At 38.8% G+C, this 19,295-nt stretch overlaps 2 protein-coding genes across 3 annotated transcripts in view; one reads left to right on the forward strand and one right to left on the reverse strand.

Annotated features, from left to right (window-relative positions):
• The window catches only part of UNC5C (unc-5 netrin receptor C), a 454,535-nt gene that overhangs the window by 403,993 nt on the left and 31,247 nt on the right, over window positions 1-19,295 (forward strand). For both annotated transcript variants that reach the window (XM_049885676.1, XM_049885675.1), the window contains 3 exons: window positions 2,152-2,239; window positions 13,773-13,941; window positions 17,340-17,573. In XM_049885676.1, the coding sequence (XP_049741633.1) occupies window positions 2,152-2,239; window positions 13,773-13,941; window positions 17,340-17,573 (491 nt within the window). The remainder of the gene's footprint in view (window positions 1-2,151; window positions 2,240-13,772; window positions 13,942-17,339; window positions 17,574-19,295) is intronic.
• PDLIM5 (PDZ and LIM domain 5) overlaps window positions 1-19,295 on the reverse strand; it is a 1,027,106-nt gene that overhangs the window by 44,282 nt on the left and 963,529 nt on the right. The gene's annotated exons all lie outside the window — the stretch shown is intronic.

Consider the following 19,295-nt stretch of genomic DNA (forward strand, 5'->3'; position numbering starts at 1 on the left):
TTGGCTACTAATCAAAAGTTTGAAGGTTAGAATACACCAAGAGGCATCTCAGAAGAAAGGCCTGGAAATCTGCTTCTGAATGGTTAAAAAAAAAACATTGAAAACCCTACGGAGTGCAGTTCTACTGTGACACACATGGGGTTGCCATGAGTCAGAATCAATTCTGTTAATATACAGGCCAATTGAACTTCAGGTCTTTGATTCTTTCCTCCTATCCAGTCCTCCATTTCAACGCCTTGAAAGTTTTTCACTCCATATAATTAAAAGTATCTTTTCTGGGTTTGAATAAAATGGAAATACAGTGGAATATAATTTTCCTGTTTTTTATACATTTTTACATAGCTGAGATCACACTTTGTATAAATTTTTTTTTATCTTTTTCTCATTAATTGTCATGCTATTGCATGCTCTTTAAAATCATGATTTTTAAGTATCTTTACAATAGTCCATCAAATGGATGGATCAAAATATATTGTTCTTTCATTGTTTAAACAGTATAGTTGTTTTCAAGATAATTTTTTTTTCATATTATCAGAAATATCTACCTTTTCTTATTTATACACCTGCCATTTTTTCCTTGGGGAATTATAAAGTCTTTGTAAGCAGAAGGGAGGTAGCTAATATATTTTAAATACTTTCTATACACTATGTAAAGTTTGTTTACATACATTATTTCATTTAATAGACTAGAATAGTTACCTAATATGTGTCAGTCCTTCTTGTCATTTTACATACACAATTCTTCTTAATTCTCATAATAAACATGAAGACACATTATCTCCATTTTAAAAAATAAAAACATTGAGACTTGGCAGTCTTGTGTAGTCTTCCTTCTCCCATCCTTTCCCCTCAACAAGCCATCCTGTACATTAGTACTGACTTACACTTCCCAGGACACCACTGCTGTTACATGACTTTCCATCTCCAGAATGCAATGGTGCAACATTTTCACCCAGTTATGCAAAAGGCCTTTGAGTAACTATTCCTCCATTACCTTTCTTCTCTTCATTCTTGAGACTTTTCATCTTAGTCAGGCAAGTTTCCTTATTGTCCAGTGCTCCTTTGGCATATTCTGTTTGCTTGCTAATTAAATCATAACCTACTCAAAATCAAGAGTACTATCTTTCATTTCTTGCATTTTACAACAGTGCCAACCACTGTATTAGGCTCACAAACGGTGCTCAATAAATGTTTTTTGGACTGAATTTAATTGGAGTGAAATGAGGGAGCCAAACATCTTCAGAGCGGCACCCACTCTAAGTTACTCTTCCTGCTGACACAGAAGTGATGTAGGCAGGTGGTTCTTAGAATTGGTCCCCAGACCACCATCGATGGCATAGCCTGGCAACTTGTTAGAACTAAAATTCTCTGGCCCCATTCCCAGACTTCTGAATCAGAAACTCTGGAGGTAGAGTTCAATAATCTCTGTTTTAACAAGCCCTCCAGGTAATTCTGTTGCAAACTCAAGTTTGAGAACTGCTGTTATAGGCACAGTTAGTTTAGAACACAGCTCAATCCCATAGTCCTAAGAACGAGCTTCCATGAGCAACTACGTGGAAACCATTTGACCTGCTGTGACTAAAACTAGCAGTTATTGTCCACTTTCCAGAGTTCTGTATGATGAAACAATTTTCATAATCAATTATTATTCTGTGATGGAATAAACACTGATGCAAACCAGATATTTCAGAAATAGGTGTTTCTTTATATCGTTCAAGTTAGCATTTCCCTGACTTTGAATTTTGCGGGGATCTTTTCTTCCTTCTTTTTTTTTTTTTAATTAGAAAAATGCATCATTACAGCTGTTTGAAATTTTAAGAGCAGTTGTTGGTTTTCTCCTTGTTTTACAAGGAAGACAACAGTGGAACCATCTGTCTATTCTTTAAGTAAAACAAGAGGTTAAAAAATTGCATCATTCTTTAAGTAGTTCCATAACAGTTCAGAGGGAGCTGTGGCAACAAACAAGGCAGTAGGGAGGAAAAGCAGGACAGCTATGAATATTTACATGTCATTAGAGAAAAAGAAGTAGGCCTATGGCCAGATGGTCACAAAATCTCCTCCTGCCCTTTTTTCTCGCTGCATAGGCATTCAATGGAAATTTTCTTTTTGATTCATAGGTCTTTGTGACTGCTTTTCTCTTTTTTTATTCAGGAGTAAGCTTGCTGATTCCTGCTGGGGCCATTCCTCAAGGGAGAGTCTACGAAATGTATGTGACTGTATACAGGAAAGAGAGTATGAGGTAAATATGCTTTTTCTGGTGCTTATCAGTGTCTAACTTGGAGGAAAATTCTACATGAAAGAATAAAACCAACGTATTTTTAACCTGAGTGCCCTGCTTCGGCCATACATTTTTTCCCTAGACCTGTAAAAGATCAACTTTTCCTTTTCTTCATCTTCGATGCTCTAGGTACCTTTGTAGGTCTTGAGTATGGGCAGAAGGCCAATGATCTTTTCTCAAGTAGACATGTGGCCATGTTAGCTGAAAAAAAAAATGGGCAGAAATGTGATCCATAGGTTGTCTAGAGAGACATGTGGGCAGACATAGGAATATCAGCTTCATGTGGCTTGATTCAGGAATTCAGTCTGTTCCCATTATGGGGTTAAAGGTCACAAAGAATTGGACAACCTTTTAACCCCTGGCCTACCACCCCCACCTTAGCCTAGGACTTTACTCTTACCCACAAATTCCTCCTTCTGTGGCTTTCTTCTAAGTGCTATCAACCTCCTTCTCCTGCCAACCTTTTGGTTAGCAGCCGAATGCTTCACCACAGAACCACCAGGGCTCTTCTTCTGTTTAGCACTTATAAATCCCGTATTCAGGTCTTTTAAACTGGTTTATAGGGTTGATTAAAATTAGATGTCATTGAAGGCTCTGTTCTGAGTGTGTCATAATCCTAAAGATGAAATTATTGTTTAAGTAAAAATAACAAGAGTTTTGAAGCCCTAAATTCAATTTTCAGTGTGGCCTCTAACAAATCATACATGGTTTTGATTAGTTCCCATTTAAAGTGTGTGTGTGTTAAATGGAGCTTTAGAGGCCTGACTGATTAACGTTTCTGAAGTACCCTGAGATCTTAAAATAAAAGATGTTGTGGAAATGGAGAGCCTTAGTATGCAATCATCATTGTCTTCCCCAAGGGGAAAGGCATCAGGCTCCTAGCAGTGAGCTCTGAATACAAAGCATGAGTGACAAATGTAGAACTAGGTTATCATTATGATGCATTATACCTTTTCTCTCCCTTTCTCTGATCCTCAGAAAAACGTCCGTTTTTAGTTTTGCTCTTCAGTCAGAGAAAAGCACTTTTATCATGCTCTTAGGTGGAGATATTGGTATTTATAATCTCTATGACCCAGAACGTGTTTTTCCTCAGGTGGTGTACTTTCACCTACATAAACACTAGCTTGTCTGAGAAAACAGGAAAATTCTTTGAGCATTATTCATGCCTTAAATTTGAGCAACAGAAAATCACTAAAAGGCTTGTGTTTATTCCCATTAAATATTCTTTTTTTTTCATTCTCCATGCAAGGCAACACTCACAGACCATAGCACTCTCTCTTTTTGCAGCAAGAGAAATGAAAATTAGCAAACTTGGAGATCCTTTTATTTCTTTTTTTCTCTTGTGCATAGTCAAGGTTAGCACTAAGTACATCCATCTCTCAAGGCCTTTGCCAACATGGACATTCTGTTTAAACAGAAGTGGGTATTGGCTCATGCTGACTTGTGCTTTATACCAAGATGCAGTGGCTCATGGTCTTATTTTCCCTCTGATTACCATTATCTTTGGGCTAAGAGAAGATCAAGCCTTAAAGCGGTTGCTGCCAGAGAATGTTGAAGCTGAAATGTATGCACTCACTTGCCTCGCATGGTTTACCTTTCCATAGCTTAGATGGCACCCTACCCCAGATAATTGTACTTTATAGATGAAGGAAAGACAAAAATAGAACTTTTTTTTTTTTTTAATAAAGCTAGATATTTCTGCTTTTAGGTTCCGCTGCCTTTGACTATAAAGAAAAGGAAACTATAAATCACTCCTTGTTATGCCTACCACCTGAAGTTAGGTGGAGAAGGCATTATTCTCTTGAATTTGGTGTGTATCAAGGAGGTTCTGTTTTTAAAAAGGAAGCTAGAGAAATTTCAACATTTCAAAAGGTAATATGCAGAGGAAACCATGATGCGCAGAAACAAACACAAGAAGATAACTGTCTCAAATAAATGGAAAACGTCCTTTCTTTATCAATTTTATGTTGTGAATTAGATGTGTTTTATGGTAAATACACAATGATAAGAATATGCTATAGCATATCATAATAATGCTGAGAGCAGCTACCATTTGCAGCATATTTTTTATTTCATTTAATCCTCACCACAACTCTCTAAACTCTGATGAGCCTCACTTTAAAGATGAAGAAACTAAAGTTCAGAGAAATTAAGTCACACGCTTAAGGTTTCGCAGTTAATAATTGATGGAGGCAGAATTCAAACCCAGGTTCATTAGATCTCAACGCTCATCCTCTTTCTAGCATGCTATCCCATCTCCTTAATACTACTACAGACCCAGCCTCTGCCTTCTTATTGTAGTGCTTTCATGAACACAGTTTCTATTGATCACCTAAGGTCCTGTCTATCCTCAAATGATATGAGATAGAGTTTCTTTGGGAAAAGATACTTTGAGGACATCAGAAGTAGTGAATGCTACTTCAAGGCATTTATAGGAAAAATCTGATGATATTTCTCAGTTGTCCTTTTCTCTGATTCCTTTATTTCATCCAAAACTGGGTATGTTTCCAGCTGGCTGCTATCCAGCTGGTCATCTGCTGCTGCTGAATTGTCTGAAGGGAGGCGTGAACTGAATTACATGTGGCACAGTGAGTGTGACAAGAGGGGCCTTATCATTACAGAATATGCTCTAAGAGAAAAGCACTGGATGGCAGATGAGCAGCCTAAATGAACCACAGAGATGGGCCCAGCCGTCTCTTATGACAGAGGATGCAGAGCTGTGAGGCTGTGCTCAGGACTTCTGCCTCTCCTGCATTGCAGGTCCCTAGAGAGGCGGCAAAGCCTCTGTTTCCCCTTGTGGGTACAATTTCTGTGAATAATAGTGCTAACATGGGCCATTTTTGCCTTGTATCTAGTAGCAGTTTTTAAAAAGTCTGACTCAAATTTTCCTTTTGTCAGTTCTTATTGAACAACAATGTCAATTGAAGATATGAAAGTTAATCTTCCCTTTCTGCAGTATTCTATACTCACCTAGCAGTTTTAGCAAAAGGCCAAAAAATCAACTTAAAAATACCAAATAAAAAGATAAACAGAATGTTTTTCTTTGGTAAACTGTAGAGAGCCACAGAAGATTTCTGAGCTACCAAGTGATATAGTAATTGCAGCTCTTTTTAAAGATTTAAAGAATCGACTTGATGGCACTGGGTTCTGGGTTTTAAAGATTGATCTGTGGTGGTATGCGGGATGGATTCGTGGAAGGAACAGAAAGACTCCCCGAAGGCTTGGTGACTGGTCTGGCTATTGCAATAATCTACATGTGAGGAGAGAGGGAATGAGCAAGGCCGGTGTCTGTGAGGTTGGAAAGTGAAATATATTTTACAAGAAATGGTATTTAACAATTGACTAGAAGTGCTACAAAGGAGTGGGGAAAAAAAAAAGAATATATTTAGCAATCAAGCTTTGGGCACTATGAGAATTGTGAAAGCAACGAAAAAGCTCGGAAGTCTGAGGGAGGAAAGGACAAATTCAGACTTAGATGTGTTCACTTTGACTTACCGTAGCATATGCTAGTGGGTATCTGAGCCTTGTGCTAAGGAGAAGATGTGAAGTCACGGAAATGAGTGGAACTTCTGAGGGAGAAAATACAGAGCCACAGAGAGTTGAAGAAAGAACCTCGGAAAACATTCCTACATAAAGTTCGAGTGTGGTGAGAAATTAAATAGAAGACATGTAAGGATAAGTTGAGGGCAGCAGTGGTTCAGTGGTAGAACTCTCTCCTTGCATCCAGGAGATCAGGGTTTAATTCCCGGCCAATATACTTCATGCACAGCCACCACCTGGCTGTCAGTGGAGGATTGCATGTTGCTAGGATATTGAACAAAGCTTCTGAACTAAGATAGATGAGGAAAAAAGGCTGGTGACCTACTTCGAAAAATTAGCCAGTGAAAACCATATGGCTCACAACAGTCTGATTTGCAACTTATCATAAGGATGGTGCAGAACCAGGCAATGTTTCATTCCACAGCAGCTAACAAGTCAGATAAAAAAAGAATTTATACCTAGAACAGCATTTAACATATAATGGATACTCAATGAATATTTTTGAATGAAAGAGTGAATAATTGGAAGGACAGAGAACAAACCATGGAGAACCAAGACCAAACCCATTGCCACTGAGTCAGTTCCGACTCATAGCAACCCTATAGGACAGAGTAGAACTTCCCCGTAGGGTTTAAAAGGAGCACCTGGTGGATTTGAACCACCAACCTTTTGGTTAGCAGCTGAACTCTTAAACACTGTGCCACCAGGGTTTCTGTTTAGAGGTGTTCTTAAAATGTGAAGAAAGAGGAAGAACAAGAAAAACTATCATTGGGTTTGTCTGCTAGAGGACATTGGTGGTCTCTTAGGATATTTTGTTTGTGGTGATTGTGGTGAAATCCCAACAGAAAGACTTTAAGCAGTGAGGTAGTGGGGAAGTAGTTAAAACTATCATATATATTTACTGAATATAAATAATAAAGTAATATGTTACAATAAAGTAGAGGGCCAAAATTTCTTCATTTTTCCTCTCATAGAGGAGAAACTTTTCATATATTTTAACATGTTATTGTTTGGAACTTTATAAAATAGAAGTTGACTATTATTTCTCAAGGAAACTCAGTGATATTTCTCCTTTTAGGTAGAGATTTTTTTCTCATTCCTGAGTCCCCAGTTTCTCGGTTTGAAGGAATGGCTATAAAAAACTAAAGGTGTGGGGCAGAGGGGAGGGGAAGCCCTGAAGTATCTAAATCTTATTCTCTTACTGTTCTCTAAAGTATTTATTTGTTGAAATCCTACTTACGTAAGAAAAAATTCAAAGTGGTTTATGAAAATGTCTTCTTTTCAACAGAAAAAAAAATTCAGTAAGTAAATAAAAGAGATGGGAAAATATAAGATCAAGTCAGATGAACAGTTAGAATACAAATTACTTGATATAATTCCCAGAACATTTCCTATAATAGGTCATGAATTTACTACTACAAAGCTTTTAATAGGAGAACATGGTAAATTACAAGATCCATGTGTTCATGAGGAAAAACTCTATGTTCAGAAGACTCAGTTATTTCTCCTATGGTTCTTCATAGAGAATACATTTAGTTAATATAATGAACAGCATCCTTAAAGTAAAAACAGTAGCAAAATTTTTATAGGGCTGTTTCTGTTAGTGTCCCTCAATGTTAAGTAGATGGCTATAAGGCCCAACGTAGCATAAGACCAAATCTAGTAAATAATTCCCAAGGATTCAGCAATTCAGTCCAAGGTACAATGCTTAGCTGGTCTAGCTTAAGCCAGCTATAGATTTTGGCCTGTCTAGATAAATGGTGACATACCCTTCAGAGTGGCTTCCAGAAATATATTTTTTTTTCACTCAATTGAGCTTTTGATCACAAGTGAGTTAGATATTCCCTGTCAGATACCTACAGTGCAAATATTTCAAGTTGCCAGTTATGTGTGAAGCCATATGCTTTAAAAGGCAGCTGAGCCTAGGGTGGGATTGTCATCCTGAGGGACCTGACAAAAGACATGTGCATTAGTAGAAGGCATCTCATCCCCATACAGAGGTGGATGGGGACAGATTCTTCTCAAGAAGGAGTTTTGCAGCTGTTCTAGAAAACAGACAAAAAAAATTATAAAGACCCTAAACTCGTAGAAGCAAATCAAAATATACTGTGTGTGAAAGAGACCAAGTGACTCGGGTTTGAAAACTAGTTTTGTTGATCATGAGCTTCATGTCTGTGGGCAGAAGTGGTAACATCTCTAGATTTCGATTTCCTCTTCTGGGAAAAGAGGTAATACAATATTCACCCTAATCACCTCACAGGTATGCTGTAGGGGCAACTGAAATTGCTTATACGAAAGCTTTTTGTAAATTATGTACTTTGCTTAGAAGTTCTCCTCACTAATAACAGCAAGCAAAGGATGAAAAAATCTCTCTGACAGAAAACTAAAACTCTGTGGGCTTTTATCCTAGAGGCCACAGAACCCATCCAGGGTTAACCGTTTATTATCCTTGTTGGGCTCTAAAAGGTCTTTAAAAATTTAATCATTGTTCTTTGCTGAATTTCTATTTAATTGCTGCTCCTGCAGCTAATTTTTGCTCTGTGTTCATTTCCATATCATCTGCAATTAATATTAACAAGAATGTTTGCTTGAATAGCTTAGATAACATAAAAGAGTGAAGCCCTTCTCTGCAAAAAACATGAATTGGAGTTATATATTTATTTCCTGCTATTATGTTTTATGTATCTTAATATCCTGCCTTTATAGAAATAAAGGAAATGTGAATTTAGACATTCTGACATTTGGTTTCACACAGTTAAATCTTACCTTTCCTAAGTCACTCCTTCCAAGTATCCTCAGAAATGTTTCCAATTTCAATGCTACTTCTTTCTTCTTGAAAACACATAAAAGAGTCTTATCATTATTTCTCCTTTGTTTTTCATTCCGTTATGAATTCCATTTCACCACTTCCCTATTCATTACATTCTTGCACCTCACTGGGTTAATAAATTCTTTTGACACCTATTGCCCCTCCTTCCTCCCTCCTTCCCTTGCTATCCCTCCTCCAAGAATGGTGTTCATCAATATTGCATGCCAGGGGTGTGCTTGGAGAGTACAGGTTTGACAGCTCCCAGCCCAGCAGGGAGTCTTCTTCTCCCTTCTGTTCCAACTCCATGATGAGAAGAACCCCTCCTCCTTCCGGCCTCAAGCACCGACTGCTAATACCAGACTGTGAGACAGATGTTTCCAATCCCCAACTATATTGCAAGGGCCACTTGAAATGGATTCCACTTTAGTTTTTTTCCTTAAAAGTTTAATGCTCACTTCACAAGGTACGCTTGAAACCAAAAGACAAGAGTAATGCTCAGGAAAATGCAGTCATTGTTTTTTTGTTTGTTTACTTCTTTTTTTTTTTTTTTTTTGCCCTGCTAGGAAAGGGAGAATTAAGCAAGAATAAGGTCACTGCCTAGGGAAAATGGTGTAATATTAACCAGGACAGAATGAAAGCAAAACTTCTTTCACGCGCTAAGAGAATGAGCTTCAGACTGGAAGAGTGGAGCTCACACTGTGTGAAGAGGGACTGAAAGCCAATGTGGTAAAGGGGACAGTAATAAGGTCTCAAGCTGCTGCTAATAACCTTGTGGTTTCAAATGTAACTACTTTTCCAGGTACCTAGATAACTTTAGATTTAATAGAGGAAAATGGAGAAGATACTAAAAGACTAAAAGTAGGTAAAAATTATCTTCATTTTCTAAAAGGAAGAAAAGCTGCAAGTTGGTGAGATCCTAGCAAACTTTTAGAATGAGGGATGAAGCAATGATAACTGTGGGTTTTTATGGCAAAAAGATGCCAAATTTTAGTTGTGCTCCTAAAACTTATAATAATAATTGTCAAAAATACTGACAGGTTTAAGATTTTACTTTAATTGTAAGCTAACAAGTTAGCCTGCCACAGTTTCATACATGCTGATAGAAGACACAAGATTCCTGGGTCAGAGATGAAAGACAGCTGATTACTCACAGCAGTAGCACTAGCTACAGTATCATAATTCTGTGCCTGTTTCCTGAGTCCCAATTCCCAAAGAATGACAGGAAAGTAGCGAGCAAACACCTAAATACTCAGGAGGTTACATTACAGGAAATGGACCTGGGTTTGGAAAACCTGAATTTTTTATAATGATAAATAGGCATGACTGCCCTTTGCTTCAGAGGTCAATACTGTATCTTCCAAGAAGGCTCCTATACAAGCATCCTTGAAAAGATATCTGGAACAAGGGCAGTAAGTGCCTGACTTGTAAAACATGTGGAAATGAGATATCCATGGAGAGATATCCAATGATATTAAAAATAATTATAGCTGCTATCATTTATTTATTGAGTGTTAAATGAGGGAAAGGCCACAGATATAAACTAACTTCTAGATTATGTAGTATATGAACCATGGATAAAGATGAGACAAAAATCCATTTTAAGTGTCCATGCAATTATAAGGGAATTTGATATTCCCTTGTAATATCCATGTGAATGAAATGGAGAGATGTGGCTGAACAATGTACCTTTTAGTGGGATTATATTTTGTTAAACTAAATAACTCAAAGTATTGATGTCAGACTGGAAAGATGTTTCAGGTGATATCCTTGAAAAAGACTGTCCTTGCCCTATTCTTGTGTTACAATGTTCTCAGTGATTGGAATGAGAACATAAATGGCAGACATTTCAGATTTATGCAGGATAAAAGAATAGAAGAGATAGCCAATATTTGGAGGAAAGACAAAGCATTAAGAAACAGATGGGCTGAAATTTTCCCTGAAACTACTAAGGTGAAATTATACAGCTAAATATAAATTTCTCTACATAGGTTCAAAAGCCATCATTACAGCCACAGAACTGTGGAGACCTAGCATAAGAGCCTTTCACGTCAGGAATACTTAGGGTGGTTAAGTTTAACAAATTATTTAACCTCTTTGAGATTCATTGCCTTGTTTTTATAAAGAAGATGCTTAACCATATGATCTACATCTTCTGTTCTAACTTGAGCATGATAAATAATATTTATAAATAATTCCTGAGTAAAAATAATCTGAGGCAACATATTTGTGAGGCTTTAGTATAACAAGTCCAAATCAGAGAAAATATTCATCCTCCTGTATTGTCTACTTGAGAACTGTGTTCATCTCAGTTTAAGGAGGACATTGAAACACTGCGAGACTTCCATGTGAAAATGAAGATAGAAATATAGTAAGAGATCTGGAAACTGTGTTTTCCTAGTTGAGGTTAAAAAAAAAATGAGGATGTTTACCCTGAAATAAAGAAGATTTTTAGAGACATGGTAACAATCTCCAAATATTTGACTTTCATACTGAAAAGAACAAAGAGGTCCAGAATACGTGGAGAGGAATTATATGAAGGCAGGTTGTGTTTATTCTAAGTAAGAATATTTTGTGAATTCTATTTGATCAGAAACGAGAAGGTCCCTCCGTAGTAACGGACAACAATTCTGGATTTGACCATATGTGAGCCATGTTGTAGAGAGGTTAAGGCTTGAGACGAAAGGTGGTACTATATGGCTTCTCAGGGCCCTTCCCATTGCTGTCAAATCAATAGGGTTTCTAAGACTGTAATCTTTCCTGAAGCAGCCTACCACATCTTTCTCCCTCGAAGTGGCTGGTGGCTTCAAACTGCCAACTTTTCTGTTAGCTGCCAAGCACTTAACCGCTGTGTGACCAGGGCTCCTTTACTCCTATAAAATTCTCTGAGTGCATGATTTGTAAAAACCAGTTGCCACGGAGTCAATTTCAACTCATGGCAACCTCATGTGTGTCAAAGTAAAACTGTGCTCCACTAACTAGATAATAGATAAGCAGTAACTTTGGTGAAGGGTAAGATAGTACTCAATACTGGGAAAGTCAGCATAGCTTGACCAAAGCAAAGCAGTGGAAGCTTCATAGACACATTCAAACTCCCTGAGGGACTGAATTACTGGGCTGAGGGCTAGGGACCATGGTCTCGGGGAAACCTAGCTCAACTAGCTTAACATAGCTTATAAAGAAAATGTTCTACGTCCTACTTTGGTGAGTATTGTCTGGGGTCTTAAAAGCTTGTGAGCGGCCATCTAAGACATTCCACTGGTCCCACCCTGTCTGGAGCAAGAGAGAATGTAGAAAACCAAAGGCACAGGGAAAGATTAGTCCAAAGGACTAATAGACCACAACTACTACAGCCTTTACCAGACTGAGCCCAGCACAACTAGATGGTGCCCAGCTACCACGGACTGCTCTGACAGGGATCACACTAGAGGGTTTCGGACACAGTTGGAGGAAAAAATAGAACAAAATTCTAACTCACAAAAAAACACCAGACTTACTGGCCTGCCAGAGACTGGAGAAAAACTGAGAGTATGGCCCCTGGACACCTTTTTAACTCAGTACTGAAGTCACTCCTGAGGTTCACCTTCAGCCAGAGATTAGACAGGCCCATAAAACAAAACGAGACTAAATGGGCCCACCAGCCCAGGGGCAAGGATGAGAAGGCAGGAGGGGACAGGAAAGCTGGTAACGGGGAACCCAAAGTCAAGAAGGGGAGAGTGTGGACATGTCATGGGGTTGGCAACCAGTGTGACAAAACAGTATGTGTATTAATTGTTTAATGAGAAACTGATTTGCTCTGTAAACCTTCATCTAAAGTACAATTTTTAAAAATCACATTAAAAAAAAGAAACTGTTCCATAGGATTTTTAATAGCTAATTTTTCTGAAATAGTTTGCCAGGCTTTTCTTCTGAGGTGCCTCTGAGTGGACTCAAGCCTCCAACATTTTAGCTAGCATTTAGCTTAACCATTTGCCTTACACAGGAAGTCCACGTGACTTTTAAGCCTCCCTATTTGGCATAGTGGTCAAGAGCTACAGCTGCTAACCAAAAGGTCGGCAGTTCGAATCCACCAGGCATTCCTTGGAAACTCTACGGGGCAGTTCTACTCCGACCTATAGGGTCGCTATGAGTCAGAATCAACCCTATGGCAACGGGTTTGGTTTTGGTTTAATTTGGGTGGAGTGTTTGAGTATTGTGATTGAGACGGCATGAGTTTTGGTTCCAGCACTAGCACTCGTTAGTTGCATGAGCTTGGGCAATGCACGTAACACCTTTGAGACTACTTCCTAACATATAACATATTAATTTATCCATGGCTGGAACAATGGGCTCATACATAACACCGATTGTGAGGATGGCACAGGACCGGGCAATGTTTTGTACTGTTGTACATAAGGTTGCTATTAGAGCTGACTCGATGACACCTAACAACAACAACAATGTGTTTGCTGATTACAACCCTGTTAGGGAAAGAATTAAAGGCAACTTTAATGTTGGAACATGTGAAAGGAAACGTGAGAATAAAGACTGAATTTTTGAGGTTCTTTCCATCCAGATTCTCTGGTATGAAGTGGCCAAGTGAGAGAACACTCATTTTAAATTGCTGTAAAAATACAAGTCTGGTCAGATTCGAAAGAATGAATCTGCTATACTAGTCTGAATTATTCCTGGAAGTCATTTGGAAGAAGTTTAGCTCTAGGATGTCCTCATTCTGAAGTGATTTTTTTTTTAAGTATTTGTCAGTTAAGGTCCTAGAAACTTGAAAATATTTAAAAGCTTATGGGAACAATGGCAAGTATTAGCAGAAGAGATAGTTATGTAACCCGTAAGGACTCTGTTCTGTCTCATTCCATCCTGAAAGCATTTGTACATGAATTCATAGAAAGCTACCAAAGGCAGACCTGTGTCTGAGGTAAGGGATCAAAGAGATGCTGGCATACATCATTATCATAAAGGCTTCTGGTCTTGCAAAATCAATGTCTTGGTAAAGAGCATGTCTTCCTATCTAATTCTGCTTCATCCCTCACTGAAAAAGAAAACTCCAAAGAAAACCATTTGAGCTGTGTGTACAACTTTGGATCTAAAATCCCAATGAGTACATATTTGCCATGGAAACGTCACTGATGCAGGCCTCTGCTTTCCCACCAGGCCATCCATGGAAGACAGTCAGACCCTCTTGACCCCTGTGGTGAGCTGTGGGCCCTCAGGAGCCCTGCTGACGCGCCCTGTCATTCTCACCATGCATCATTGTGCAGATCCCAATACGGAAGACTGGAAGATCCAGCTCAAGAACCAGGCAGCACAGGGAGAGTGGGAGGTGAGTTTCTGTTGGGATAAAGATGAAATGCAGGAACAATCCATACAGACAAGTGTGAGCAATTATGGAAAGCCTTTTATTTTTAATGCAAAAAATGAATTGAATTTTAGCTCCCATTAGAGAGAGATACTAATTCCTGAATGCTTGATAGACACACACAGTACATGTAAGAATCTTGACGAGTCCCTTCTAAAATATACATACCATATCTTGGGAAGGGAAGCGTACTTAAACATATATTTGTTAAAAATTGGAGCTAGAGAAATGTTACATCTTGTTCTGAATGTGTTAGGCACTTACTTGCAGAGAAGTGTGTAGGATAAAGTTCTTCTGATCTTAACATAGCAAACAGAAAGGGTGTATCTCTTCACGTCCACTAGAATGAAAAAAATTTGTAGCATCTTGGCACTCCAAGTCTGTTGCCATCATAACTTCTTAAAGATAATGCCTTAAACAGATCCTGTTCCTTACACCAGAACCTTTTACTTAGCACCTAAAGTTAATTATGTGCAGAAGAATTTGCTATATTTACCATGAAGATGTTATGCCTCGTACCTAAAAATAAAATAAAAAATACTTGTATATTTTCTTTCTTATCCCTTGAATAAACAGTATAGGGTTGCTATGAGTCAGAACTGACTCAGTAGCAATGGATTTGGTTTGGTTTGGTATTGTTTAAATGGGAAATAGCCAAATTGAAAAGTACATTTCGGATTATTCTCAGGAAGGCATATTTCAGGAGTATGTTTATTTAAAAAAATCAAATAGTTCTAAAACTAAACAAGTATATTTATGTTATCATTTACAAAAAGAAATATCCGTTCTATGTAATAGTATATCCTTTATGATTACTTATGGTATTTTATTTAAAGAAAGACATTTTTATAAAAAATTTACATGAAGATTCAAGCCCCTAGTATTTTGGGAAACATATTATCAGAGTTAGAAGAACAGTAGGGCATTCCTGGGATTAACTGGAATGTCTTTTTTGCGGACATGTTCTACCCTTCCCAGAGGACCAAGAGTCCAGAATTAGAGTCAAGGGATGCACTTCACTTTGAGTTAGGCCAGACTTAACCAGATCTAACTTTAATTCTATTTGTACTTGAAGTAGTTTATTTGGAAAACATCCTGAAGTCTTCATCTCATGTGATTCTAAATTGTTTGCTGATTCTCTCCCTCATATCCTATCCATTTCTGGGTTTGACTACAGTAACAATGACACAACAGTAATAATAAATTAAGAGAAAATAGAAGAAGACGATCTGTATGAAAATGCCCTTGTACTTATGAGTGACAGAGAAATGAGGCATCCCTATTCATGGCCACAACTTCTAGAATGCTTCCTACAGCATTCACTTAGGAGTTGACACCTGAGGTGTTGCCTTTCTCCTGCTGGTTTTGTAACAAAGCAGTTTCTTTCCAGGTGGTCTTTGGGGATGGAATAAACCTGGCAGCACTGGGCTTCTTTTTTTGTTTTTTTTTTCCTTTTCAGTTTGAGCTTCCTTTTCAGGTACAGGGTTGATTGAAGAAATGATTTCACTGATGCTGTTAAAACACGGCTCTTCTTATAGCCTCAGACTACATTACAAGATTTCACTAATAAACAACAAACTGAAGTGGCTACTTCTTTCATATCTTTGTCCAGCCCTGGGGATTTAACTTATGATGAGACATTCATTCATTTTTCAACAAATGGTTATTGGACCTTCACTGTGATACAGGGTCCGTGCCAAGTCCTGGGAGTCAGTGGGAAGCAAAACAAACATAGTGCCTGCCCCTAGAGATTAAATAGCCTAAACCCCAGTGCCATCGAGTCGATTCTGACTCATAGTGACCCTATAGGACAGAGTAGAACTGCCCCATAGAGTTTCTAAGGAGTGCCTGGCAGATTGGAACTGACAACCCTTTGGTTAGCAGCTGTAGCACTTAACCACTACGCCACCAGGGTTTCCAAATAGCCTAAGGCAGAAGTTAAATCATGCCCACACATGTATTTTATTTCTCCTGCCTGCATGAAATTTTCTTTTATATTTGAATTCATGAAAAGTTGGAAGATTTCTCATAAAAATCTGAACTTACAGCTTCTCTTGAAAAATTCAAGGATCTGTATACATCAAGCCTACATCTCTGCGTAGTTATGCAACAGCTGAAACCAAAACGAGACTAAGCTCTTTAGATAGGCTGTTTCACCAGAGTCTCCACCACTCCTTATTGCCTCTGTCCTGTCTGCTTCATACATTTCTGTCACCTGGCTGACCCAGGAGGCACTGGAATTGTGATCCTTGGTTTATTGATCCTGCGCTTGGTCTTTCAGATAATTTCTTCTGTGGCCTGAGACATTTGGACGCATCAAAGCCTGGTTGAATTTTTAACTATTGTTACAAAAATCATCTCATTTATTTTTATTTTTTGTTAAATATTTTCGAAGTATGAAAGAGTAGAATTTTAAGTACCTTACATGAAAAAAAAGAGAAAAATTATCTTAAAGGCACTGGGTTTGTCATATCTTGCTCGCCTTAGACTCCAACAAGCCAAGATTATTTAGAAAAAACAGTGCATTGCTTTGGGAAGTAATTGGCAGGCAAATTTTGGAAGAACAGGTAGTAAAATGGTATTTCATAATTTCTTAATTTCTCTTTTTAAATATTTATGTTCTTAAGGGGAAAACTACTATGTTACAATGACATTGGAATAAAACAGCACTTTTTGGAGTAAGTAAGAAATTTAGAGACTAAAATATTAAATTTTCAGACACAGTTGTTAAGTTTCAGGCACAAGGAAATTAAAGGGATTATTTATGAACTTATAAAAACTTTTACGTAAATTCTCAGAAGATCAAAAATGCTAAATAAAGTCCATCTAAATAAAGAATATTGTCAGTATAAAGTAAATTCAAGGAAATAAAGATTAAGAAAGGAAATGAAAACTAAACCGGTTACCATTAAGTCTATTCCAACTCATGGCTACCCCATACGCATCAGAGTAGAAGTGTGCTCTGCAGAATTTTTGATTTTCGGAAGCAGATCCCCAGGCCTTTCTTGGGAGGTGCCTCTGGGTGGACTCCAGCCTCCAACCTTTCAGCCAGCACATTAACCATCCGTGCCATCCAGGTGCTCCAAAAAGGAAATAGAGGTATGATAAAGCCTGTTAGAGAAAAAAAAAAAAAAAAAAACAGGAAAAAGTAGGATAAAAAACGCAGGAGAAGAGTTCCTACTGTATTCCCTAGAAATAGGGAAAAAGTAAAATGCACAGTTTACATATCGGTTTAGTTTGCCCAGACCCACACCAGCGTCCATCAGAGCCCCTGGCTCCTGGGACCTCCCTGCATACACCATCCACTGGGCCAGCGCTTGTCCTGCCGGTTTAGCCACCGACCCTTCCCTCTTGTCCCTCAGGATGTGGTGGTGGTCGGAGAGGAAAACTTCACTACCCCTTGCTACATTCAGCTGGACTCGGAGGCCTGCCACATCCTCACCGAGAACCTTGGCACCTACGCCCTAGTCGGGCAGTCCATCACCAAAGCGGCCGCAAAGCGATTGAAGCTCGCCGTCTTCGGGCCGCTCTGCTGCTCCTCTCTGGAGTATACCGTCAGAGTCTACTGCCTGGATGACACCCAGGATGCCCTGAAGGTAAGTGGCTGCCACCTGACCTGCCGTCTTCGCCTTCACCTTGAAGCGAAGGTTTGGAGTGGCTGCGGCACGCGCAGCAGAGATGCGTGTGCCCAGGCCTGTGAATACACGTGTTGGGCCCTGCAAGATGCAGATTTTTTAAAATATTAGACATTTCTCTGAGGCCATGCTGATACATGAGCTGTTTTCTTTAGGCTAGTTCCTCCCAAGGGCTAATTTTGTTTACCTTCCTTGATTTCTCTTAATGAAAAATTTAGAAGTGGAAGGATTTGGCAAGGAGACTGGTGGATGGTAAATAATCTGCTTCCATGTTAATATCAGCTGTATTCTTCCTGTAAAAGGAATTGGCATAATTGTTCAAACTGTATGTTCCTCTTGTGTGCTACTTCATTTATATGCTTCCCCACTCTTTTTATGAGGGCTGTGAGGGAGTTTGCATTTGACAACAGGCTGCTGCTTTGCAGAATAAATGAGACTCATTCCTGGTGCTATTATTGCCATTCATTTTATCCCATTTGAAGCTTTAAGGGATATAATAAGTGCCTTTGAAGAACTTATGATCTAGAAGGAATAAGAGAAGTATGCCAGGGACTGTGACGAAAGTCAGAGTGTGATGAACGATGTAGATAAGATGCAAAGTTCTGTGGGAGTTCAGGAGAGCGAGGTGCCCTGTTATTTTGAAGAAATCTGAGAAGGAGCTAACATTTGAGGTGGGCCTTAAAGGAAGGTAGGATTCTGACCAGCAATAGCAGGGAAAAAAAGCACATTTCTAGGTAAAGGGAACAGCATGAGGAAAGACAGATGAAACAGAAAATACAGGCTGTGTGCAGGCATATTTTCATTAAGCTAGAATGAAAGATAGGAATTTTATCATGATGGACCTTGACTGACAGAGAGAGGAATTGAGGTTGATTTTATTGAGTTAATGGAGAGACATAAACAGGTGAGAGACATAATTGGAGATATACTTGAGAAATATTAATCTGGCTTCATTGGAAAGACAGCCTGACCCAAGCCATGGTATTTTCAATTGCCTCATATGCTAAACAATGAATAAAGAATACCAATGAAGAACTGATAGCTTTGAATTGTGGTGTTGGTGAAAAATATTGAATATACCATGGACCAGAAGAATGGACAAATCTGTTTTGGAAGAAGTATAGCCAGAATGCTCCTTAGGAGCGAGGATGATGGGAATTCATGTCATGTACTTTGGACATGTTATAAGGAGAGACCAGTTCCTGGAGAAGGATATCATGCTTGGTAAAGTAGACAGTCATCGAAAGAGAAGATCCTCAGTGAGATGGAGTGACACAGTGGCTGCAAGGATGAGCTCAAGCATAACAACAATTGTGAGGATGGTGCAGGACTGGGCAGTATTTCGTCCTGTTGTTCATCGGGTCTCTGTGAGTCAGAACCAACTCGACGGCACCTAATAACAACAAGGGAGAACGTGGGGTTCAGCTAGGATGATGATAGAGGAATAAGAAGAAAGGACCTGAGCAATTAGCATTACCCTTTACAGGACCTAGTGACTGAATTTGTGGAGCAGAAGAGCAAGTAACAGTAGCAAACTCAGGGTGCTTGGGAGGCAGATAGCTTTGGGATATGGATGTGATACCTTCCCTTTTGGAATACTGAGTTAGAGGTATGAATTGGCCATCCAGACAAAGATGCCCAAGAGATAGTTAGGAGTATGGGTGTGGCTCTCTGCACATAGAG

The sequence above is a fragment of the Elephas maximus genome, chromosome 5 (assembly GCF_024166365.1).
Source record: "Elephas maximus indicus isolate mEleMax1 chromosome 5, mEleMax1 primary haplotype, whole genome shotgun sequence".
NCBI classification, from domain to species: Eukaryota; Metazoa; Chordata; class Mammalia; order Proboscidea; family Elephantidae; genus Elephas; species Elephas maximus.